The sequence below is a fragment of the Periplaneta americana genome, chromosome 10, assembly GCF_040183065.1.
Source record: "Periplaneta americana isolate PAMFEO1 chromosome 10, P.americana_PAMFEO1_priV1, whole genome shotgun sequence".
Classification (NCBI taxonomy): domain Eukaryota; kingdom Metazoa; phylum Arthropoda; class Insecta; order Blattodea; family Blattidae; genus Periplaneta; species Periplaneta americana.
This window is the reverse complement of record NC_091126.1, coordinates 121,613,661-121,641,220: the sequence shown is the minus strand read 5'-3', so window position 1 is coordinate 121,641,220 and position 27,560 is coordinate 121,613,661. Positions and strand designations below refer to the sequence as shown.

Below are 27,560 nucleotides of genomic sequence, written 5' to 3'. Positions count from 1 at the left end.
ACTGTGAATTTGTGTAATACTCTGAATAATTATTGTCAACCATTTCAAACAGTAGGTTGGTCAACCATATAACGTAAATACAAATCTATTTTTTGATTACATTAAAAACGCTAGTTATGGAAATGTCCCGAAGGTTATGGGACACTCTATAGATTATATCAAAATATATAGGCCTACATGAGACACATACGTACATTCTGTGCTTATTTAGACGTAGGCGGACTACAGCAAAAGTTACACCGAGTAAATATTTTTTTTTTTTCACTTTTTCAAAGATTCAAAATACAACTCTCCGTCGATATAGGAGAAAGCCAATGTTTACCTACTTAGATATAACACGCGAAGCAAATCCCATGCAATCGCAAGCATCATATTTAGGTAGAGCATGGAAGTCAAGGAATATGATGGACAGTAAAAAAAATTGATCATACGGGAATGGATATTTAAGAGTTGTTAATTCGTTATAAAAAGTGAATCTGATACAACGTTAATACAAATCAATTTTATATCCTAGAATATATCTGTCTATAACATACAATAATAAATAAATAAGTAAACAAATAAATAAATAAATAAACCCTCCAGCAATATCCTTAATATTTGCACCGTTTTCAAGGCCTTAAATAATATTTACTTTGTCAGAAACACTCAGACGTAAACATGTTTGTGACATGACACCTCACCGATATACGGGGACTTGAATTCTTGTCACAGCAACAGACCACGTTGTGCTGTTTTGCTGCATTCTTTAGACTAAGACGCACTCTATTACGCAGGTGGAGCAGTGTATTTTCAGATATAAATCTTTTTAACGTAAGTTAAATACAGTACAAACAATATATATAAGCTGTGACGAGGCTGAGGCCCACCGAGCCGAAAGAAGTTGTAATGAAAGGCTAACAGCGGAGCGGATTTACTGTCAATTGGTATGGAGTTGGATCACATTAAACTTATAAAAGCTAGGAATAACTCGTGACCTGTTACATTTGCAGCCTGTTACGTTACTTTAAAATTAGCTTGCTGTTCATTATTAAATCTCCGATAAATTGAATTATACTTTTAATAATTCTTTATGTATGTCTGGCTTAAAAGTATAACAAAATAAAAATGGCCGTGCGATGAAATGAAACCTACGTGCTAAGGGTAAAATGCGACGAAATAAACTGCAGCGAGAAAAAATTACATTTCATTACGGTTCAACATAATAAGCGATGGGTCTACATGGCGTGAAAGATAATGTCAAAAAAAATGTTTCGGCGTACTGGCAGGTCGTGATAGCTCATTGCGTATGTGCATTACTGCATTGTTGCCGAGAAAGCATAATTGTACTGCATTTATGGCCTTGTGGACTGAGCAGCAAATGGTTTTCTTTTTTGTTTCGTTGAGGACCTATTCAGATCAATAAGTTCTATTTTAATTTTTAATTACAAGTAATGAAACATTAAAGTTTTGCTAACGTAGTCAGTTTATGAAAAAAATAATCAATCGCCCACTAGAACCAAATTCTGGTTCCGCCACTAGTTATGTGGGTAAATGTTGTTGTTTTCTAATCTTAACGATATTCGTAACCATCAATAGTAGGCTACTTGTTACTTCTGTGTTAAATGCTGTTGTTTCATCTAATATAGCGTAACTGAAAATGTGACAAACGGAAGGAAAAATATTGATTTCCAATACCGATATCGAAAACTTGCAAGATATGACTGATAAAATAAGCAGAAATTGTACTCAATAAAATTTAAGAAATCAAATAAACGAGGTTGTTCTATTTGACATTAGAACCAGCACAAAGGAAAAATGGAAGTCCATTTGAACTATAAAGATATTATCGGATAATTTGTCACGCTTACTGAACAAGAAAAATTACTTTTCGTATAATTTAATTCCTATGAGCTTAGTATATACTTGTTTACTGTTTCTTAACCTGAATTATTTTGCTTCACACCTGAAGAAAGCAACAACTTAACCTTTTAAGCATGACTGTTTTAATATGAAAAACAGTCATCGAAGTTACTGCTTCTTTAAGAAAACAATCAGACAATGAAATGTGTTAAAATAAATAACTGGACACTGTCCAGACGTGTAGTAGATATTAAGTAAAATATATTGATTGACCGCATCACATCAAGAAAATTAATTAAAATTTCATTAAAATAATTTTTCAGATAAAATAGGGTGGACCTATAGGTCATTTTTAAATAGTTTTATTACCCAGTTGGTTAAGAGATCGGATATTGTTTGTATATGAAATTAATTGGCTCACTTGCAGCAAGTTCAAGAACAAATCAAACTTAATCTGGAGGCTGGTCACATGACAGAACTTGTGCGTGACTTTCTTGACCCGAAAGAATTCCACAGAGCTATAAAGGATATTGGTATACAATTCTTTTGTGGTGTTCCAGACTCATTACTCAAAGGTAATGTTTTAAAGCATTTTAGTAGCATGTTTATATTTAAAATGTGGCATTTCTAGGACGAATTTATGAAGTAACTCTTTAGATTAGAGAAATTCAAAAGTTGTGAACTGTATTATTTTAACTGAGATGGCTGTAAAGAAAAGTAGTTGAACGAGAGAATGATCTAATTAAAACATCATATAGTATTTTTTCTGCTCTTAACGTAGGTAGCAACTGTAGAGGCCGAAGTGGTATCATTCTCTTCTTTTTTCTCAACACTCTCTCAAATATCATTGCATTCCCCAATCTGCTGGGTATATTATTAACAGGGAACGGATTTATATGGACTAAAAATATATGAAATATGTAAATATATATGTAGTTATTTTTACCAAAATATGGAATTAAATATGGATTTTTACCAAAATATGGAATTAAATATGGACTTAAAATTATAAAAAAATGACTATGTACGTTAAATATTGGTACATTTTAATCAAACTAAACAAAAAATATAATGGACGTACCTTATCTTCCAATGTAGTTTCAACAAAACACAATTTTTATTGTCTGTTACCATAACAATAGGTTACAAACATTTCTTTCAAGTGCTGAAAAGTGAATCTTCTTCTATTGTCTCTGAGGATAGATTTATACTGACTAAAAGAGCGTTCGACGTCACAAGAAGTAACTGGTACATAATTCAATTTCACAATGTCTGCTGGGGATAAGTCCAAGTTAATCTTCACTGTTGATTCACCACTCATCACAGCAACAACCTTTTGTAGTTCTTCATATCCAGGGGTTTTTGAAAGTACAGTGTCCACCTTAGCTCTTACTGCATCTGCAACTTTACCTCTACCACGATTCAGTTGTTCCACAGTACTATTTATAATTTCAAAACTTTCAGATAGTGAAAGGTGCCTATTTTGGAGACTTTTGAGCGTTTTTATGATGCATGAAAATGTATGCTGAATGTGAGCTAAGTCATTCTTCACACTTATGTCACAGGTAACTGTTTTCGCAGTATCAATTGAGACTGCATCTTCAGAGTCCAATGCAAGGAGAACATTGTTAATAGAGTCTATATGTTCGGCATAATATTCAACTGCTTCTAGCCATGTACCCCATCTAGTTAAAATTGGCTTTGGTGGCAATGGAATTTCAGGGTACATTTCTTTCAACACGTTAACTCTACTGGGAGCTTTGAGAAATACTTTTTTCACTGATGAAATCAACAAATCTACTTTAGGGAAATTGTCTCTGACCACTTCTGCCACACGATGAAATGCATGCGCCACACAAGTAAAATGAGTCAATTTAGGATATACAACAGATAATGCTTGTCCAGCTTTGACCATATAAGGGGCAGCATCGCTAATAAAGAATAACACATTATCGTACATAATACCCTTTGGCCACAGGATACCCATAGCTTCGTTGAACAGTTTAACTATAGTTTTGTTATTGCACTTTTCTAGAACATCACAATGTAAAAGAATTCGTTCAGAATATTGTTCACTTAACAAACCGATAACTACATTACCAACAAGTCTACCTTCTTTGTCGGGAGTCTCATCAATGGAAACCCAAATTGAACTATCTTTAATTTCATCTCTTATCTTCTGTATTGTCTCATCGTAGATGGATGGAGCATACGTCTTCCTAAGTGTTGACTCATCCGGGATTGTATGTTGAGTATATTTTTCAAGGAATTCCCTGAAGACCTTATTCTTTAGTTTGTAGAGAGGAATATCAGCAGAGATGAGAGAACGGCACAGGTCGATGTTAAACTCAGATCTTACATTCGATGTTGTTGGTTGTGTTAAAAACAATTGTCTCTGCTTGGAATTTAGTTGTTTGTTGGCCTGATGTTTACTAGTTGTAATGTGTTGTTGCACCAGGAACTTTTGTGTAGATGATACTGCACACTGACACAAATTACAAAATAATATTTTATTGTCAGTTGATAAACCATCTTCTTTAAATTCTGAAATGTAACTTGTTAGTTTTGATTTTAAATTGACTGAATGACGTACTTTTGGCATATTTACCGTCTTTATAGTATGATTTACAAAACTGAACCTATGTGTACTCTGACTGGCATTTAACTGTTGAGCTGCACAACTGAAGTCTGTTAAAAATTTTAAATTAAATTAATACAGTTTTGTAACTTACTTTCCCATTGTTGATAGGACTGCTAATTTTCAAATAACTCTGATGTTAAAGGGATTACTGAACATGTGTTTAAATCTCTATTGTTGAAATGTATTTTTAAAAGTTAATGGAATTTTGTTTTGTTTTATTGTTAAACCTAATATAATATGGACTGTTTTATATGAAATATGGAAAATATATGGAAATTAACGAAAATATGTACTAAACTCTAAAATATGGAAAAATATGGAAAATAAAAGTAGGATTTTTCAACCCTACACATTGTGAAACATAAAGATAATGCAAAATATAAATTATATTAGCTTTATAAGTAAATATGTATTTACATATAAATCCTTTCCCTGATTATTAATAACTCTTCGTATTTCATTATTCAGTCCTAATCTACCGGTACTTATTTTTTTTTTCACAAAAGAAACTTAAGATTTTTTGACGTAGAACTACGTATTTTTCCTCACTAGTTATGGGGGATAACTTGGAACTTGATTGCCAAGTAAAAATGCAACCTTGTTCTCTTTGTCTTTCCCTTGTTCTCCTTGTATTTACCTTGTTTTCGTGGTCCCGCTGTTATTCTCGTCTTCCCATGTTCTCATCGACTTCTCCTTGTCTTCCTTTTTCTCCTTGCTTTCCCCTTGTTCTCTTTGTTCTTATCTTTGCCTTGTTATCCTTGTATTCCTCTTGATGTCATGTATTCCCCTTGTTATTATATTTCCCCTTTTCTCCTAGTGTTCCCCTTGTCTTTCCTTTATTCTATTTATCTTCGCTGTGCTCTCTTTGTCTTTGCTTTGTTCTCCTTGTGCTCACCTTGTTCTCCTCGTCATCCCGTATCCTTGTATTCTGCTTGTTCTCTTTGTATGCTATGTTTAATTTTTTACACCACCCATACGTAGTTCCACGTAATATATGAGGGGCTCACAACCAGAATGGACCAAGTCCACCAGTGGTCAGTTTGTGGATTAATACAATCTCGGACAGTGGCGATTTCTCTTAAGGAGCACAGGAGCAGTGCAACACCTCTTCAAATAACACATGTTCTTAAATTTATATCAATGAGCTGCAGTAGACTATGTGAGCGACATAATTCTTTATTATAATACGGTACTATGTAAAAATAACGCTGCACGTGTACTGTTCTTGTTGACGCCTGGGACTTAGGTTTACCACTAGACACTTGCGGCACACTGTTCCATTCGAGCATGCACCGTAGTAAGGTTTACCACTCGACACTTGCGGCACACTGTTCCATTCGAGCATGCACCGTAGTAGAGTTTCACTGGCAGGCTTTGGAGCATAGGGAGCCAGTACAGTGTGCACTTTCAGATGTGTTCTGCAGTCGCTGTTGGCCCGTTATATCATAAATATTGCAATGAATAGTGTGCAAAATCTTATAAATATGTAATTTTCTGTAAGAACTTTACACGAAAAGATAAAAATAAAGAAGATGGGTAGACGTACACAGGAATTAAAATTATAAGTGACGAAGAACAGTAATAGAGAAGTGACAAGAAAATTCAACATTCGGACTTACAAAAAATACAATATGTGGCTGCAATATAAAAGACGCTGTATTTTGTTTTCCTTGCCTGTTGTTCGGCGGCGAACATTCATTGACAAAAACAAGTAGGCTACGTGTTATGAATTGTATTTATTTTTCTGTTTGAATTTAGGACTGTGCGTAGTAACTAAATAATTTTGATTATCGTTCTGTAGGTATGATTGATTTGAAGCACATGAATGAAAGAAATAAAAACACGATTCTTCAGCTGCACACTCAACAATAATGTTAAATTAGCAGTGTTGGGTCAAACAAACATACAGACACAATTGGATTGTTGCACTTCACAATGATAAAGTTACCAAGAACAGATATGTGCGTGCGGTTTTGTTGCCTTTAAGAGGTCACGATGGCGGAAACTCATCTTTAAACGCTAGTATTTTTCTGGCCTCATCAATTTTAGTTCTGAATTAGACGCACTCTTAAGGAACATTTGGAAAGAGCAACAGTGTTTAAGAGCACATCAAACACTATACAGAACGAAGTCTTTCAAGCCATTTTGATGTATGCCATGATGAGATTTCAAAGAAATAAAGAAAGATGATGATTTTTAGCAGTTAAGGCTGAGGAGACGACACACGTATCGAATGCTTGTGAACGTGTGAACTGTGTTATAAAACGCAATATAGCGAAAACAATATTATTTACGGTATGCTGCAACAGAAAATGAACACTTTACTTTGCTATTACTGGACCACATAGGAAACTGACTAACTGCAATTTCTTGACTAACAAAATTATGTAAATCTATATCTACATAATATATATTAGTAGTTATGTCGTGGTTAGTACCTATAATAATAATAATAATAATAATAATAATAATAATAATAATAATAATAATAATAATAATAATATGATAATCATAATCATAATAAATATTTGTGCACCACCAGGATTATTTATCACCACACGCCACTGACTCGGATGAAGAAAACTTAGATTTATTCATTCCCATAACAAACTCATTTGTTACTCCACAGAGGGCAGCATTTCCTATGGAAGGTGGAGGTTGCTAAGCATGAGCCAGACTCAATTTCTCAAAATTATTCTAGAAGGACTTGGTCCACTCTGGTTGTGAACCCCTCATATATATATATATATATATATATATATATATATATATGCAGCATAATAAATATATGCAACTGTCGATGTTTAATTAGTTCTGACTGATAAATACTATACTTCGCAATATTTTATATATGGTAAAAACTCCAATTATCTGAACTACTGTAATTTGGGATTGGCATGATCCATATATGCAGAAACTCGATTATTAGATCAGAAATGAAAATTATTCTAGCAACATGTTGTGAAAGAGCAGTACTGAATGTATTAAAAGAGCAAAAGTTGCTAATATTTAAACAGAAACAGCATTTTTTAATAACAAAAGTTACAAATATTTAAACACAGAAAGTATTTTTAAAGTAGATACTGTACATATAATGAAACATTAAAAGGAGCTTTTCATATTTTATGAAAATCGTTCCGGATAATTAGCGATGTGGATATTTGGCGTTCGAATATTATTTATACTTTAGCTTTGGTCTGTCTAACATTTGAGACATTATTATAGTTGAATGAGTGTAATTGTTGTTCTCATCTTCATATACAGATTTCTGTGCGTATGTAGCCCATAATGAAGATGAAACTTGCCATATAATAGCAGCAAATGAGGGAAATGCTATTGGTTTAGCAACTGGATACCACCTCGCCACAGGGAACATCAGTCTCGTGTATCTCCAGGTATATAGTTTTAATTAAAGGTAGGAAGTTTGTACCAAAACATAGATTTCAGGTTGTGTGCAGCCACGCATATAGCCTACATCATTTCGGCTCTATTTAACTAGTTGTCTTCTGCCCTGCGTATAGTATACTCAGTTCACATAAACAACTCACAGTACAATAAGTGTGGATGGATGACTTCCGTAACTACATTACAGCAAATATGCACAGTAGAGAAAGTTTTAATACGTGCTAACATTTGTAGTTTAGTGAGCGGTTATTAACATTACAGAATTTAAATCTTCCAATCACACGAAGTTGAACGCAACACTACAAGATTTGCTGGTAGTCATAGGCTAGATAGATATTATTACGTATTTTGTATGTTATTCTTATATTTATAGGTCAATTATTTTATATTGAAAATTACGTAGAATGTAAATTGTCAATTATTGTTTTTTTTTACACATTGTTAATTGTTCATTCTTATTCTAAGGCCAAGGATCATTGATCCAAAGATAAGTTTAGGTACCACTAGACTGTATGAGTTTTGCAGGTTTGTTGACGTTGAGAGCTGCGTCACTACTGTTTATTCGGTAGATATATAGTCTAAGCTTACACAATTTAACAATTTTGGTACGAACTTCTTACATCTGGTTTTAATATATGGCTCATGGTATTTAACTGGTACTCGTTTGAGACTAGTTGGTAGACCCTGTGTTTTGTTCCTAAATTATCAAATGCAACTGCACTTTATTTGTGACATTTATCAGTAAGCTTAAATTAAGTGCTTCATATTTTATGTTAAGAAGCCTAACTGTAGCTCTGCTGTTAAGTTCTTATTCATAACTTCAAAAGACAGGGATTTATTTCTCACTAGACACAAGTAAGTTTTGTGGTGAACAGAACCTTTGTGTACTTCAGTTTCGTCTGCCATTGTCATTTCACCATATCTCCACTTTATCATCTCGCCTCTTCAGTTTATAAATAAGAATCATTGTTAATATCCTTGTTTAGAATTCGGGTCTGGGCAACATAGTCAACCCCCTTGTGTCACTGGCGGCTCCCGAGGTATATTCTGTACCCATGCTTCTTCTTATTGGCTGGCGAGGTGAGCCAGGCAAGCGTGACGAGCCTCAACACATGCTGCAAGGCCAAGTGACGTCCAGACTTCTCGGTAGGCTATTACCACGGTCATATATTTCAAATATTTTACCCCCCTCAATACGTCATTGTTACAATCTTCTAAAATCTGAATCACACACTTGCTTCTTTCTATTGCGGGTTTTTTTTTTTTTTTTTTTTTTTTTTTTTTTTTTTTTTTTTTTTTTTTTTTTTTGGAAGATGGCGAAAACTTGATCATGCCATATTGTTCTTGGCTTTCCTCGCCTCATCTGTAATTTGTTGCACAGTACGTGTGCCGATACTACAGGCGGCTGCTCAGGTTTGGCAAAATCAATTACTGGAACACAAGCGCTCGAAGTGGTTACGGACGAGTGCTCCATCCTTCTGGCATGGCTTTTCAGGACTTCCCTCTTTGAATTTACTTCCGCCATACCTTTAATCAGTATTGCTATAAAACTACACCGCTATAAATCTAATACTATAACTTAGCATTAAACCTATTATAGAAGCAATAACACAAATAAACATTTCATCAAGTCATAAAAGAAATTTAGAAAAACAAAAATTCATTATCCATGGTGAAGTTAATTTATCTGAACTCATTGTTGTATTGTTGATACATAATATAGTAAAGATTTGCTAAAATGGTTCTCACAACTGAGAAAAAGGTGTTTATTGAAGAGTATTATTTCCGTTCATATGGGCTAGGACGCGCAAATGGCTCTAGTTTGAAACAAGTTTCAGATGAGTTTCGTGATAAGTTTCACAAACCTCCGCCGAGTAACGCGGTTTTGTTATAAGTTGTTGACATGTTTCGCCGTACGGGAAGCGTTCTCACTCAAAGAAAAGACTGCACAGGTCGGCCTGTAACAGAAAACGCTGAAATCTTCTGCGAAAAGCTTTGAAAATTGGTATCAGTACAACATCCATACGTCGAATGTTCAAAGGACTTGGTGGAAATGCATATCGAATCCAGATTGGACAGTGTTTGAATGATATTGATCTTCGTGCCAGAATTATTTATTTATTTATGCTTATTTATTTATTTATTTATTTAACCTGGTAGAGATAAGGCCATCAGGCCTTCTCTTCCCCTCTACCAGGGGGTTACAACTACAATATTAAGAATACAATTACAATTATAATTACAATTAACATTAAATTTACAGATACAATAAAAATCAAAGTACTAAAAGATTAACTGATTAATAAAGCTAGACAGTTTTTTGTAAAAGTTAAGAAGAGAGAATCATTTCTTTTATTGATTAAGTACAAATTAAACCTACTCTACGCAGTAAGAAAATGCTTAATAAGCTTGCTTTTGAACGCTACTAAATTCCGACATTCTCTGATGTCACTGGTTAGGGTATTCCAAAAGCGCGAGAGCGAGATTGTGTATGATGATGAATACGATGATGTCTTATGTGTTGGTATGGCTAGTATGCGGCTATTTTGTGTGCGGGTAAACAGATTATGATATGATGACAGGTAACTGAAACAAGGAGGCAAGGTACTGTAGGTAGGTGTAGAGGTGTGAAGGGCTTGGAAAAGGAGAACAAGGGAATGAAAATTTCTACGTTCGTTAAGCCTTAGCCAGCTTAGAGTTTGGAAGGATGGGGTAATGTGGTCAGCGCGACAGACATCGCAGACGAAGCGAACACAAGAATTATGAACACGTTGTAATTTTTGCGACTGGTTGACATTGAGGTCAGTCAGTAGAAAATCACAATAAGAATTGTGTATGGTTCAGTGTTAGCTATGATAAACGAGAATCCCATATTCTTGTCTAACATATGGTTTAGTGATGAATGTCACATTCATCTCGCATCCTTGGTTTTGAACGGCCACATGTTATTGTTCAGATTCCCCGTCATTTTGAACGTGTAACAATATGGTGTGCCAGTGCCATATCTGCAAAAGGTGTAGGCCTACTTGACCCGTATTTTCTGGAAGACGATGGTGGACATTCTTCGACTGTTAACCAGGATCGGTATAGGAACCTCATTATCACACCATTCCTGAGATCTGCGAAGACTTTGTCGTGCACGAAACATCGCATATCATACTCAATGGTTCCAGTTCTGTCACATTGCCAGATACTCCCTTAGTTTTCTCAGGGAATATTTTGGCGAATGCATAATTTTCCGTATCCATAGCATTCACCTGACCTTACACCACCCGATGTATATGTAGGGGGTAAGTTATGTTGAAGGAATCAATTTTTCGACAGAACCCGCTGACAGCAATAATTGTTGAATTGCGAGAAAAAAATCGTAGTTTTTTTTTCGCCATTTGCAGCAACCTACATTTGCAAACATGTTTTGAAATCTATGCGAACGTTATAGGCCTATGTATTGTTTGGAACATAATGAAAAGCATTTTAAACATTTTTTATAGAGAACGTTAGAGAAAAGTGAGCCATACTCTTCATATATACCGGTATATATATATATATATATATATATATATATATATATATATATATACTTACTTACTTACAAATGGCTTTTAAGGAACCCGAAGGTTCATTGCCGCCCTCACATAAGCCCGCCATCGGTCCCTATCCTGTGCAAGATTAAGCCAGTCTCTATCATCATACCCCACCTCCCTCAAATCCATTTTAATATTATCCTCCCATCTACGTCTCGGCCTCCCTAAAGGTCTTTTTCCCTCCGGTCTCCCAACTAACACTCTATATGCATTTCTGGATTCGCCCATACGTGCTACATGCCCTGCCCATCTCAAACGTCTGGATTTCAAGTTCCTAATTATGTCAGGTGAAGAATACAATACGTGCAGTTCTGTGTTGTGTAACTTTCTCCATTCTCCTGTAACTTCATCCCGCTTAGCCCCAAATATTTTCCTAAGCACCTTATTCTCAAACACCCTTAACCTATGTTCCTCTCTCAGAGTGAGAGTCCAAGTTTCACAGCCATATAGAAGAACCGGTAATATAACTGTTTTATAAATTCTAACTTTCAGATTTTTGGACAGCAGACTGGAAGATAAGAGCTTCTCAACCGAATAATAACACGCATTTCCCATATTTATTCTGCGTTTAATTTCCTCCCGAGTGTCATTTATATTTGTTACTGTTGCTCCAAGATATTTGAATTTTTCCACCTCTTCGAAGGATAAATCTCCAATATTTATATTTCCATTTCGTACAATATTCCCGTCACGAGACATAATCATATACTTTGTCTTTTCGGGATTTACTTCCAAACCGATCGCTTTACTTGCTTCAAGTAAAATTTCCGTGTTTTCCCTAACCGTTTGTGTATTTTCTCCTAACATATTCACGTCATCTGCATAGACAAGAAGCTGATGTAGCCCGTTCAATTCCAAACCCTGCCTGTTATCCTGAACTTTCCTAATGGCATATTCTAAAGCGAAGTTAAAAAGTAAAGGTGATAGTGCATCTCCCTGCTTTAGCCCGCAGTGAATTGGAAAAGCATCAGATAGAAACTGACCTATACGGACTCTGCTGTATGTTTCACTGAGACACATTTTAATTAATCGAACTAGTTTCTTGGGAATACCAAATTCAATAAGAATATCATATAATACTTCCCTCTTAACCGAGTCATAAGCCTTTTTGAAATCTATGAATAACTGATGTACTGTACCCTTATACTCCCATTTTTTCTCCATTATCTGCCGAATACAAAAAATCTGATCAATAGTCGATCTATTACGCCGAAAACCGCACTGATGATCCCCAATAATTTCATCTACGTACGGAGTTAATCTCCTCAAAAGAATATTGGACAAAATTTTGTACGACGTCAACAAAAGTGATATTCCTCGAAAGTTACCACAGTTGGTTTTGTCCCCCTTTTTAAAAATAGGTACAATTATGGACTCCTTCCATTGTTCTGGTACAATTTCCTTTTCCCAAATAGCAAGTACAAGTTTATAAATTTCGCTATATAATGCACTCCCACCCTCTTGTATTAATTCTGCTGGAATTTGATCGATACCTGGAGACTTGTACTTTTTCAGATTTTCTATCGCAATTTCGACTTCTGAAAGCGTGGGTTCGGGTATAAATTGCTCAGCAGTTTGTATTTCAATTTCGTCCCGATCATTTCTATTTGGCCTATGTACATTTAGTAGTTGCGCAAAATAGTTTTTCCATCTGTTTAGGATTGATGGAGAGTCTGCAAGCAAGTCACCATTCTCATCCTTGATCACGTTTACCCTTGGCTGATATCCGTTCTTAAATTCCTTTATACCCTTATATAAATCTCGAATGTTTTTATTCTTACTATTTGTTTCTACCTCATTCAGTTTTTCCTTCAAGTAACCTCTCTTTTTATTCCTAAGTGTACGACTTGCTTCCCGTCTTTCATTGAAATAATTATCTCTCTTCTCCTCAACTGGATCCTGTAAGAATTTCAATTTTGCCTGTTTCCTTCTTTCTACTACCATGCAACAATCTTCATCAAACCACGGTTTCTTTTTCTTGGTTTCATAATAACCTATGCTCTGCTCAGCTGCAATTTTGATACTATCTCTGATATTTTCCCACACGCTATTAACATCTAATTCTTTCTCAACTTCGTCGGAACTTTCTAAAGTGGCAAACCTATTCGAAATTTCGACCTGATAATTTTGCTTAGCTTCCTCGTCCTTTAATTTCAAAATATTGAATTTAGTAATATTAACTTGTTGCTCTACTCGCTTGGTTACTGATAATCTTTCTCTTAATTCTCCAATCACCAAATAATGGTCAGAATTACAGTCTGCACCCCTGAAAGTTCGAATATCTACTATACTAGTATGTCTCCGTTTATCTATCAAGATGTGATCTATTTGGTTGTGTGTCAATCCATCTGGAGAAGTCCAAGTATATTTATGTATATCCTTATGGGGGAATGTTGTACTTTTGACAATTAAATTTTTCGATGTGGCAAAGTTGACTAATCTAACTCCATTGTCACTACTAATTGCGTGTAGGCTCTCTATTCCAATAGTTGGTCTAAAAATATCCTCCCGTCCTACTTTAGCGTTGAAATCCCCCAATAAAATTTTCATATGATATCTAGGGAACTGATCAAAAGTATGTTCCAATTCCTCATAGAAGCTATCCTTTATATAGTCGTCTTTCTCTTCTGTAGGGGCGTGAGCATTTATAACTATGATGTCGCACCATCTACCCTTAAGTGCTAAATATGATAACCTGTCACTGATAAATTCGACCTTTTTTACTGCTGATTTTATTCTTTTATGTACAAAGAATCCTGTTCCTAATTGGTGATTATTGTTTCCTTCCCCATAATACAACAAGTAATCTCCTATTTGTGATATGCCATTCCCATCTAACCTAACCTCTTGTACTCCTACGAAGTCTATTCTATATCTAGCTAGTTCTTTTGCTACTAATGTTACCCCTCCTGTTCTATAAAGACTAGTTACGTTCCAAGTGCCAAATCTCAAAACCTTATTCCTTTGCTGTGGTCGTGCCAGAGAATCAGTCCTATTCCGAGGCTTACTGTAGGAATTCGTAACAAGCTGTTTTTTACGGTGATGGGTTGTTAGCCCTTCGCCCAACCCCCAAGCTGGAGGACCACCCCTTATCGGCTGTCCACGACTGCTTATTCAATATATTCGCAGCTACCCTCCATATCTGGAGGCCGTCTCCTCTATCCGCAACCTGAGGACGCGCCATGCCGTGGTGATAGGGACCCACCATACATGGATATATATATATATATATATATATATATATATATATATATATATATATATATATAGGGGAGAGTCGGGTAGTATCGGACATCGGGTAATATCGGACAGTGAGTTTCTTTCATCTACCACACGATGATAGTACCTGATTGACATGGTTACGTTTCTGTGATGTCGCATAGAGAAACGTAACCGTGTCATTCAGGTACCACCATATGGTGGTAGATGAAAGAAACGCTCTGTCCGATATTACCCGATGCCCGATACTACCCGACTCTCCCCTACATATATAAAAATTTTAAGTTCAATACTGTACTAGTACATGCGTTATCCTAATTTTGATGTGTGCCTAGATGTATACCATGATTAACTAGTTTCATACTTTATGCTTTTACGACAGCATTATACCACATTTAATCAAGAAATAGCATATTACATATTTTAAGATGGGTAGTTTGATAGCGAATCATGATCTAGGGAAGAAAAGGGTTGCTATGACATTAATGATATAATTAAATATTATAGCACAGCAAATCGTTTCATAATATTAACTTTATGGCTCAAGTTATGCTGACATAATAGAAGTCATGATGTTTTAGCTGACATGGTAATATTTATACGGTATTGGTACAATAATGTGGTACATTATTCACGATTTTGACTAACGATAAAGACTGTTTATAATGCTGGTGTACAAAATTGAAAATAAAAGTACCGGTATCTAACTTTTCAACAAACCATTTGAAAATAGTTATGAAGTCTGATTTATTGAACTATGTTACTACAGAGAGAGGCAACAAAACGTTACTGCACTAGCAGGGAACGTGGAACAGATTGCTTGCAATCCATTGCTCGACACGGCCCGATGCAGACTAGAGTTAAAAGAACGCTGTGACGCAGTGTCTCATTGATGCGCGGTTTAAAAGTACATTGTTTTAAGTGACCAATACACACGTGGTTCCCGGGACGCAGCGTCAGGTAAAGATAGACGGCGGTGACGCAGCGTTAATAATTATTTACTGTAGTTGCGGGTTCTGCCAGAACGCGGCGTCACCGCTGGCTGCTGCGTTCTGGCACTTCATTGTTGACTGTTGTTCAGTACACACATGCGTCTATCGGCTATAGTATGGACAGCGAAAGCGACGTAGAACAATGAGTTATTATGACGCTACATGTGGACGGGTAGACACAGGGACGCTGCGTTAACCAAATAATTGGACGCGCGTCTTTATGTTCGCTATCAGTATGGTGACGTACAGTATTGCACAACGGATATTTCTAGTTGAGACATTTCTCCTAAAGAAGAAATCGTATGACAGTACCTTCGCAAGTTTCTACGTCAGTTCCGTGACGCTGCAATGCCTTCGAAACAATACATAACCAAGTTATTCAGATAATGGCGAGAAACAGGGTCTGTTTTAAACAAAAGGAGAGAACCAAGAAGAGGGGGTATTAACAGAGGAGAAGCTTGCAGATATTCAAGCAAGAATTGAAACCAGACCGAGGAAATCTTCACGCCGATCAGCGCAGGAGTGTGGTAGGTATTTCACAAAGATCGGCATTAGGGGCACTGAAAATGCTACACTTTCATTCTTACAAAGTGTCAGTGGTTCATCAGTTAATACAACGGGATTCAGCTGCCAGCATAAATTCTGTCGGTGGGGAACTTTAAAACAGAAAGTGTACAAGAACACTCCATATAGTAGGCCTACTCTTGCATCCCTGGAGAATAAAATCAGACGAGTGATGTCTGAAATTTCAGAGGTGGAGATACGAGTGTTTCGGATTTTTTTTTAACATGATGCAACGTTTGTATCGAGAACGCTGAACATCTTTTTCAACAGCTGCTTTAATGAAAGGTAAGAGCTACATCAGTTTTCAACTTCATTCATTAGGTAACTCTTAACTAATAATTTAGGCCTACCGTAATGAAACTGAACGCCCACCCGTGCTGCTACAGCTTACCAGTGAGTTGAGCAATCTGTTCCCCGACGTCCCCTGCATAGTGCGATAATTTTCCGCTGCCTCTCTCTGTATAATGATTTTCAAGTGACTTTGTTCATACGTCTCATCCAAGAGGGCTATGGTCTATAGCCCTCTATCTTCTTCGTGGCTGCAATATTTTGTTTGGGAGCATAACCTACCATAACTAACAGCGACTGAGTCTTAACATTACAGCTAGACAACGTGCTTAAGCGCGAATGACTTTTGTTGTTTTGAGCGGCTAAAAAGCAGCGACCTCCGAGAAAGTCGCATGAAAAGGGCTATAATTGATACATTAGGTGGTGAAAATTGAAACCCTGAGTGCATAGGTCTAGTAAGAACATATAGCTAGGCCTATGTGATTGTGATGAGAGAAATTGCCCTTTTCTGTGTTCCATGTCTGCTTTTTCAAGGAGATTGTTCCTGATCAAAGATATTGCTTATCTTGGTGGGGGGGGGGGGAAAAGTGAAGAATCAAAATAATACAACAATAAAGTAACAATAAGTTTATGTTGGAAAAATTAAATACAGTATACATATTCAAACAAGTTCACATTGTCAGCAATAAATTTCGGAACATAAGGAGCACGTTAGTAAAAACGGATACGTATTAAATCTAATTATAAATTGTATTTGGTTTGGTAGTGTACTCGAGTTAGCATTAGGCCTACTAGGGCATAATGAAACTAAAAAGAGAAAAGTCAACCTCATGACAGGCCAAATCGGCCCAGAGAGAGGCGAGAGGTTAAGGCTCTCAACTTCACAGACAATCAGCATTTAATGGCAGTAGGAAGTCAGTCCTACGTGCCCACTGCATTTACTCCCAAGGAAATGACCCTGGTACTCATTTCTGTCAGAGGCTGAGTAGAACCCAGGGATATAGTGCGGCTGGAAGAATTAGATCAATGGAAAAATCCATGACTCCATCGGGAATCGAACCCGCGACTTTCCGGCTTGCAGCGTTACGCCGTAACCGCGACGCTACCACGCGCCCCATAATGATACTAATGACTTTGAAAATAAGGAATTCTTCGCGAGTTAATCAATTTTAGTGCCAAGTTAGATAACGATTTAAAAGAGCATCTCAATAAATCATCAGCATTTATGCCTATAGGAACATCTAAGACAATATAGAACGATTATTATTATTATTATTATTATTATTATTATTATTATTATTATTATTATTATTATTATTATTAACCTTTGACTAAGATTCTGCCTGATATGTACTGTACATATTGTCAGACTGTACATCTCACTTGGCGATAATATGTTAGAAGAAGAACAATGCTTCTGATTAACGAAATAGTCAGCGATGTATGCAATGAAGGGGGGAAAGGAACTGGTCACCCTACCTATTATCTCTTGGCTTAGTTGCCTCATGAGTGATGCCTTATTGGTGTCACTTATGACGTCCCAACCTGTCTTCGGACAGTTAACTAAACAACAGCAACCATTATTATTATTATTATTATTATTATTATTATTATTATTATTGCCACTACCAGTAAAATTTTCACCTGCCATCACTGCTACTAATATCTGTATACAAATTAAACTGTCTACAGAATTTTGTTTTCAAAGGTACAATTGCATTTTTCATGTTATTCCATTGATTCTCAATTCCCCTTCCCACTTTTGAATTCCCAATCTTATAGTTGAGCATTGCCTTAACTTGAAAGAGAAGATAATAGATGTAATCTTCATCTTACGATGTTTGGTGACGTATATACGTCAGTTGATGTGACATATTAATGAATTTAAATACTATTATAGTCACAATCATGCCATGGTATGAAAGAAAAATTACACGACCTCGAGCGGGAATCGAACCTGCGACTTCCTGTTCTCCGGTCAGGCGCTCTACCACTGAGCTATCGAGTTCATCTCACCTGGAATTATCCTTTCATACTGGCGACTCTGTTATAGAGTACTGTCCATAGCGTCTGATCTAGTCAGCACTGCTTAAGGGTGTGAAGAAACTTTTTTACAAATGTAATCTTCATCTTACGATGTTTGGTGACGTATATACGTCCGTTGATGTGACATATTAATGAATTTAAATACTATTATAGTCACAATCATTCCATGGTATGAAAGAAAAATTACACAACCTCGAGTGGGAATTGAACCTGCGAACCTGTCGCAGGTTCGATTCCCGCTTGAGGTTCTGTAATTTTTCTTTCATACCATGGCATGATTGTGACTATAATAGTATTTAAATTCAAGAAGATAATAGAATATTCTCCATTAATGCTTCATTGTTTTTCACGGAACATTGTTATAAAAAAGAGCTTAAGCTTAAAAATCTTGCACCTGTTAAGTATAATGAGAATTTAATTCTGGAAACTGTAGGAACTTTTATTGAGAAGTTAATATAATTTGAGATGTGTTTCAAATTGTCATTCAGTTGGTAAAAAAGCTTATGATATTTTTTCACTTTACAGAGACATTGAATATTCCTTATTCTCCGCTTCCTGATTATATTGAAGGAGCCAGGAAAACATTGAGCACTGCAAAGCAGTATATGGACAGTCACAGTAGCCCTTATGCTCTGCTTGTAAAAAGACAAACATTTTTACCATATAAAATTCCAAAGCGAAATACAGAGTAAGTACTTTATTCTAAGTAATAATGCATTACAATGTAAGAGTTTATAGCTGTATGGATAATGCATATTATCTATCAAAGAGAAAAATAACAACATATAGGATTTCTACTGTTGTACTTCATTCAGTACTTAACACTGTTTCTTGATAATCCTTTTTTTTAACACCTATATGAATATAAATGTGGTAAACTATCACTTTTCAATGCTTCTAAGTCTGTAAACGTGAAACTCTGATCACATTGTCACTTCAGACAGTCATAATAATTTTATCAGTTTCCATGGTGTATCATTAAAATCAAGGAAACAATTTCAAAGAACTTATACTATATTTTGCCTTAATCCTTTGCCGCCAGAATTTCAATACCTGTAAGGTACATACTGTAATATCCTATTTTGACACAATATGTGTGCGACTACTAAAATCGACTTTTTATTTTTTCAACGATAAAGTTACTGTTGATTAAGCTTGACGTTAGAAATCAAGATGTTAACGAATAAAAAGAGACATGACTTTATAATATATTTTCCATTTTTATTCTCTCTTGAATATTTTAAAGGGTTGCTTTGTGTTGTTTCCAATCCCGTCAGTATGTCTAAAAAAAATAAAACTTACCGGTATAAGCTAATTAGGGTTGCCAGTTTCCACTATAATTAAGGGAGACTTCGGGATTATTGCAGGATTTCCAGAGTTTAAAAATTGAAATAAGGAAGATTTTGGAAATTATTTCCTAAACCACCTGAATACAACATTGTCATACTTATTATTTATAAGACTAAACACTCTCTGGGTGTGGACATTGTATTCAGGAATATTCGTCACTTTCACTATCAAAAAAGGAATAAAAATTAACACTAAGAATAATAAACAGTGTACAAGAGTTTATGACACTGGAATGAAGCAGTGCAAGACAAAAGAATGTAGATAAGCAGTGCGGCTGAGAAAACTTCTTTTGGAGGCGAAACTTAAGTCACAGAGACTTATCAGCATTGGGAGAAAAGTAATAAACCGATTATAATGAACAAGAATGAATCAGACTCTTCAAGCAACATTGTAATTTTAGTGAAAAATTTAATAAATGAAAAGAAACAAATTTTTATGAAATATGGAGACTGAAAAAAAAAAAGTGATACAGGAAAAACGGGAAACTGGCAAGCCAGCATACTCGTATACATCCCTCAGCAGATGAGGAGAATATGAACTCACTGGATCCATCAATATTACACAGGTAGTTCATCCTAAGATTCTATGAATGGCAAGCTGTTATTACTTTCTTCCATTATCTCGTAACTCCTTCAGTAGTTTGGAAGCAACAATACGGAATTTAAGAAATTGAAAACCTTCGCATTAGTTGAATTGTTATAACACAAATAAATAAATAAGTAAATTAAATTAATCAATTACTTAGATAGATAAATGAATAAATAAAGCTGGCACCTATTTTGAAGAAAACTATGTTTATATAACTCAGACTGCTTCAGAACATACAAAGAAAGCAGTATTAAGTACAAGATGAAAGACAGAATGTGAAATGTTGTAGGAAAGTGGGAGATACAGCAAAACATAAACACGCATTGTTAGTAAGATAAGTACAGTAATATTAAATAAAATTATTAGTTATAAAATTATACTGTAAAACTGGCTTAATATAAACATAAAATTATTATTTGAAGAAATGAACTACTATCAAGCAAACTCAATAAAAATGTAACTTACATCATTTTAAAAACGCAGACGTTGAAGTGAGCATTTTTGTGCTTCTTTCAGATTCCAAATGTCAAGAGAAATGGCTCTCAAGATAGTTGCAGACTCACTTCAAGACCGTGATATTGTTGTCAGCACGACGGGCATGCTCTCTCGAGAGCTGTTTGAATACAGAGTGACACGAGAACACGGTCACGAGAGGGACTTCCTCACGGTCGGCTCGATGGGTCATGCTTCTACTATTGCTCTAGGAATAGCACTCAACAAACCTAAAAGACAGGTTTGAGATAATTACATTCAAGTATACTAATTCTTATCAAGAGTGGGAAAAATATTTTACAAGTCGTTTTATGATCTAAACTGAAGTAAATCCAAGTAAATTCATAATAGCAGAGAATCTGATATATAATATCTGATATTATTCCACCAATATCAATGTATGAGATTTCACAAATATTTCATAAAAATTACTAGTTGCAATATGATATAAACTGAAGTAAATCCATAATAGCAAAAGTATTATTGCATCAATATCGATGTGTGAGATTTCATCATCCTTTCTTAAAAATCTAACAAAGGGATGTATTTCGATGTCATTTACCCTGTAATATTTTCACAATCTACCTGCTACCTTAAATTAAAATATTTCATACAGTTTTATTGTTAGGGGCTAAGATGGCAACAGCTTCCTGAAGTTTGGGACATGAAGACGCAAATCATAAAAAAGAAATAGTTACATCAAAAGCGGAACTAACAAAATTGTCATTATGTATGTGAACACTACCAACAAGCTGTCACTACACATAATGTTTATTAAGATTTCGAAAGACTGTTGTCACTATTATGTACAATACAGTATGTTCATTGCATTGTTATATTTTGTTTGTTCAAAATGATGTCATTTAATTGGAATTTCTTACAACTAAATTATTTTTTCTTACTACTTACATGAATTAAGATATGCGAGGTCTGTCCGGAAAATATCGAGCATTTTCAGTATCCCTACAACTGGTTTGTGGTCTTCATGTAACTTGGCAGCCAATCAGAGGAGACCTTACTGAGCATGTATGAACAGTCACTCTTCTATTGGTATTCCCAGTCATCATACATTGAGTGGGACGCAGTTAGTGGACTTGTGTACTGTGTGGCCATAGTACTGGCATCAAGTTTCACTTCCAATTTGGGCAATTGTCTACAAAAACTATTCGAATGGTTAAGAAGACTTTTCGAGATGATTCAATAAGTGAAGTCCAAATAAAATTATGATTAAAAGATGGCCGGAAATCTGTTGAAAGCTTTCACATTCTGAAAGGCCTTTAACAAGAAGAACACCAAAAAATATTGAACACATATGGATTGCAATCAACAAACATCGGCAATTGCCGCTACAGAAATTAGAAGAAAGTTTGGGGATTCCACATTAGACCTTTGTGTGAAATATGTTGCGGAAAAATTTGTTGCACAGCTCCTGTCATAAGAAACAAAAGACCAGTCTTCCCAATGGAAGTCAACTGAGTCTTCACATCTGACATACGGTAGTTGCAGCAAAGTAGGAACAACAAAATCACGCTGACGGTTTCCTTCAAATATGGAGATGTTGTTCCCCATGAGTACGTACACTCTTCGATGCGAGAAAATGAAAATGGATTACTACATCAAAGTTCTTCACCGACTGAGATATACAGTAAAAAACAGCTACACCTTTGGGCAAATGATGACTGACAACTTTAATACAACAATGCTCCTGTCTATTCTTCACATCTCATCTCGGAGCCAAGAATACGCAGTGAAAACATCACAATATAACCAGACCAACTGATACCTACAATAAGTCACATTAAAATGCTGCTGTAGGCCTACAGCTGTGTACCAACTGTGAACCGATTTGGATTTTGAAGTTAACAGCAACATTTGAAATTATGAAGAATAACAATCAATATCGTATTCTATAAAAATTAACAATATTAAACACATGTATTTTAATTATTTTTAATTTTTTTATGTGATACGAAATATATGATTTATTGTCACTCAACTGTGGTTCTGCTGACCATTCACATTCTTACACTATTTACATCAATTTTAAACTTAATAGACGACTGATGCACTTACCTTCCTTTATTCAGTGCTGTGCCCTTACGTGTCCATTCTTTTACTTATCACTTCATCTATTTCGTACTTTATTCATCTGACACTATATATCGTTCTAAAACTAATTTCCCTATCCCTACCATTATGTTTACTATTTATTTCAGACTCTCTTTTAACTATACATACTTTTCATTACCGTTTCTATCTCTTACTTTTTATACTCATATGATATAACATTTTTTTTTTTCGTATTCTCTATCCTACCTGATACCATATTCCTTACTTTCATAATTCTTAGTCCTTACTGACCTGTAACATGATTAATTCAGATTCTTCGCTGACTTTGATATTTAACTTACATTACTTCATTAATTAATTTACTATTTTTACACTATATTCTTACACTTACATAATTTAAACGACTCATGCACTTATCTTACATTGTTTTACACTGTGTCCTTCCATGTCCTTTCTTTTCTCTTATTACTTTGTCTATTTCGTACTTTACACGTCTGACACTATTTATCGCTCAAAACCTATTTAAACCTAAATCTAATTACCTATCCCTCACACTACTTTGACTAGGGCTATAAGGTTTTTTATACGGTATTTTTTAAAAATAAGAATCAGTGTAGAAAGTAAAGTAATATGCTTACCCATCCTATTCCTACTGCAACATGACAGCTTATACATGTACTGTTATTGCAAGTTATCTTGAACCTTACATCCCCTAAGTCTGTCTTTCGAACTGCTCGGTATGGCATGTACTCATCAATGTAACGGCACAGCAAGGGTAACGTGAATCTCTTCAGAAAATGTTGGTTCTTTCACTTTACGGCCCTCTACTGTAAAAGAATTTGGTTCAATACAGACATCATCATCTCACGACACTCCGGTTTTGAGAGGAGAACATGGTTTTGTAGCAGGTTTTAATTAACTAGTAATGAGTAAGTATTTAAATATAATCGTGTGTACACTCCTCCTCTCTTATCCGGGCTGGGGATCGGCAATGGCGGAGTTACTACAGCTATTTCTATACATTATATAGGCCTACATGACTTACACCTACAGCTGATATGTATATATTCTTATAACAATATTTTACAGGCTTATTATTTGAATTTACATTAATTTACAATTATACACAATCCATATCCCTATCATTGCTGCTATCATCGTCATCGTCTTCATCGCTTGGTCCAAAATTAGTTATTATTTCGTCAATGGCATCATCCATTCGGAATTATCTTCTTAATCGTAGGTACTACTTTTTGAACAAGTTAGAATTCTTCGATTGTATTCCGAATGACATATTGATTGAAGTCGTCCACTTCAACTTTACACAAGTCCTAATTCTAGAATGAAATAATATGTTTTGTAGAACTATAACAAAATAGTAACTTACAACAGTAATTCATTATGTCGCTCACAGTACACGCACTATTGTACATAACTATTATTGCAATTATTTCTAAACATTATATACCTATTCTTTCCCAGAGTAGTGTGAGGTTCATTCTGTTGTAATTAAATATTATTCTTAATTCTCTTTGCGGAACTAATACTTTTGCCAGAGTATTTAGCAGCTCTCCCATATTCCTTATCAAGAGGTTCCAGCAAACATTTGTTTAATTTTTCCTCCTCACAACACTTAATTATATTTGCGATAATTTCTCTTTCTCCGCTGTGGATAACAGCGTTATTTTTTCTCCACAGTTGTGTGATTTCACCATAATTACTACCCTGTGGTTGCTGCTCTATATTAACACTACCAGTACGCAGAGAAGGAAATAGTTCTATGTTTCTTGACAAGAGATTATGATGTGGAGCATGCACAAACAACTCAGTTGGCTCCACCCACGTTACCCGCTTCCTTCCCTCTGCCCCTCGGAGGAAGTTCAAGATAACTTGCAATAACAGTATGTAGTGTAGTATCTACCTACATCATTGAAATAAAGTAAATACATAGGTACATGTTACAGGTATTTTGCTTGGATGGGGATGGTTCAGTAATCATGCACATGGGAGCACTGTCAATTATAGGCCAGATGAGTCCACGGAATTTGAAACACGTCGTCTTTAACAATGGTGCTCATGACTCTGTTGGAGGTCAGCAGACAGCAGCCTGCAATTCCAATAAGTTCCGTCTGTCAGAGGTCGCTGTTGGTAATGGTTACACTCAGGTATGAACGTTCACCAGTATCTCCTGAATTTTTATTTTAACATAACTATTATCAAGAAAATTACTTAAAATTTAAAAATATATATTACCAATACTAAGTAAGTAGGCCTACCGTTCTAAATTGAGACATGACATCTACATTCAGTATCTTCCATAATTTGTTGTTACTTATCTCTTGGTCAAGTAAACCAATTCCACAAATACCACTCTTGAACGGTAATTGATAGAGCTACACCTGCTTTCAATCACCATATCTATTGTTGCGTCATAGCATCAGTGAGGTTCTCTCTAACACTTATAATGAATGAAGGTTTAATAAAACAATAGGAATAATGGCAGAGAAAGCGGCAGAATCTTGATTAATTTTCAGAACTCTTCTGTATTAACAATTAGAATCACAAATTCCACTTAAACTTTCTCGCATTTGAATCTCGAAAACCCATGCAGTAGTCACAGTGTGCTTCCTTTTTCCTATATGAACAGAGAACAGAATAATTCTATTACGGTATCACAATTGACACATTAACTGAGAGAAAATATCAACTGTATAATAGAGTAGGTTAAGTGAAAATCGCAGATATGTAATTTTATATCCTCCTGTAAATGGATAGAGGCAAGTCAGCTCAATTACCAAAACAGTTAGACCTAATGTAGCTACAAACAGGAAGAGCGCGAGTTAAGCCACAATTTTCAAAACTCATGCTATCAACTAATTAACTGGGGCTCTTTTCCTGCTGTAAAACTGCTCTCAGTGTAAAGATGGTCGTATCATTTTAGTACTGAGGTCATAAAGATAGGCCTACCATATTTATTATCTTAAACTTTTTCATATACCTAGTAAATGAATGAAGAGGTAATCAAAGATCTTAGCATTCAATCATTTGAAACTAATAGAGTTGCGAATTGAATTTACTAATGAAACTTGTTTCATTGTAATAACCTAGTCGCTTTTTTTTTTTTACTTTAAATGAAGTGTAGTTTCTCTGAAAATGATTTTCCATTCATACATGGGTTGATACATGTAATGCCCTGACTTTGTTTTCCACGTCATTACTGTATATAGAAATTAACCAACAACTAGGTCGAAACATGTTAACAAGGTACGTTAAAATTTAACACAAGAAAGTTCATATCATACATATTCCGAAATAATTTTTGTATCCAAACAGATTGCAAATTAGTTCTATCATGATGGTGAATGTGTTCATTTCTGGTAAAATTGTAAAATGTAAATGCATGATACAGTGAGAATGTTCATAATTTTGAAATAAGATCTACAGCTTGTGTTGCTGGGAAGATTTAACATCATTTTTATGGTTTTCTTTTGAATTTTAAATATTCTGGAGCAGTGGTTAGATTTTTCCCCCAAAAATATACCATATGACAATAAAGAATTAAAGTAAGCAAAATAAGAAATTCTAAGTACAGTATATCAATATTCACAGATGATCTGAGGGTGTAAATTGCAAAGCATATCTTTTTTTTATATAAAAAGTCAACATGTGATCCCTAATCAAGATTACTGTATTATTTATAAACACGCCAAGAAATTTAATATTCGTTGCATTTATGTTATTAGATCGCTTCTTAAATTTACATTTGGAAAGTCTACGTTTCTATTTATTTTGTATATTTATAACCGTGCTGTTACTTGTTCTGTAATAAATTTCATGCTTGCTTGAAACTGCAGTTTATTCTTGCCTGAGATTAACACATTAGTATCATCAGCAAAAAGAGAGAATTTATTGTTCACTTTATCACAACATTCTATTAAATCATTAATATATAACAAAAATAGCAGAGGACCTAGTATTGATCCTTGCAGGACTCCATAATAAATATTTAGTAGATTTCAGTGTCTAATTTTGTTTACTTTTGATATGTTATCCAAGTATTCAATTTCTACTAATTGTTTTCTATTTTGTAAATCATTTGAGTGGAGTTCCTCTTATTCCATACTCTGATAACTTATTAATTAGAATAGAATGATCAATTAATCAAAAGCTTCGGATAAATCAAGAAAAATTCCCACACATTATTCGTCATTGTCTAATTAATACAGTGAAACTTGTGTAATTCGAATCTGAAGGGCATAAGAAAAAATTCGAATTATGGAAAAATTCGAATTAAAAAAATGGTACAGTACTGCAGAAGGCAAACTACAGGTGTACTGTATGTACTATGTATTACTATAACATTTCAAGACAACAGAGTATTATAATACAAGAAAATATAGTGCTGTATAATGATAGGCCTATTACATAAATACAGTACGGTACAGTAATTAGTAAACATTTATGCACAACACATACAGT

General features: G+C 34.9%; 1 protein-coding gene across 3 annotated transcripts in view; it reads left to right on the top strand.

Moving 5' to 3' along the window:
• LOC138707993 (phosphonopyruvate decarboxylase-like) overlaps positions 1–27,560 on the top strand; it is a 76,543-nt gene that overhangs the window by 40,080 nt on the left and 8,903 nt on the right. For all 3 annotated transcript variants that reach the window (XM_069838094.1, XM_069838095.1, XM_069838093.1), the window contains exons 3-8: positions 2,270–2,417; positions 7,748–7,878; positions 8,875–9,034; positions 19,107–19,269; positions 21,036–21,252; positions 25,046–25,246. In XM_069838094.1, coding sequence (XP_069694195.1) covers positions 2,270–2,417; positions 7,748–7,878; positions 8,875–9,034; positions 19,107–19,269; positions 21,036–21,252; positions 25,046–25,246 — 1,020 coding nt within the window. The remainder of the gene's footprint in view (positions 1–2,269; positions 2,418–7,747; positions 7,879–8,874; positions 9,035–19,106; positions 19,270–21,035; positions 21,253–25,045; positions 25,247–27,560) is intronic.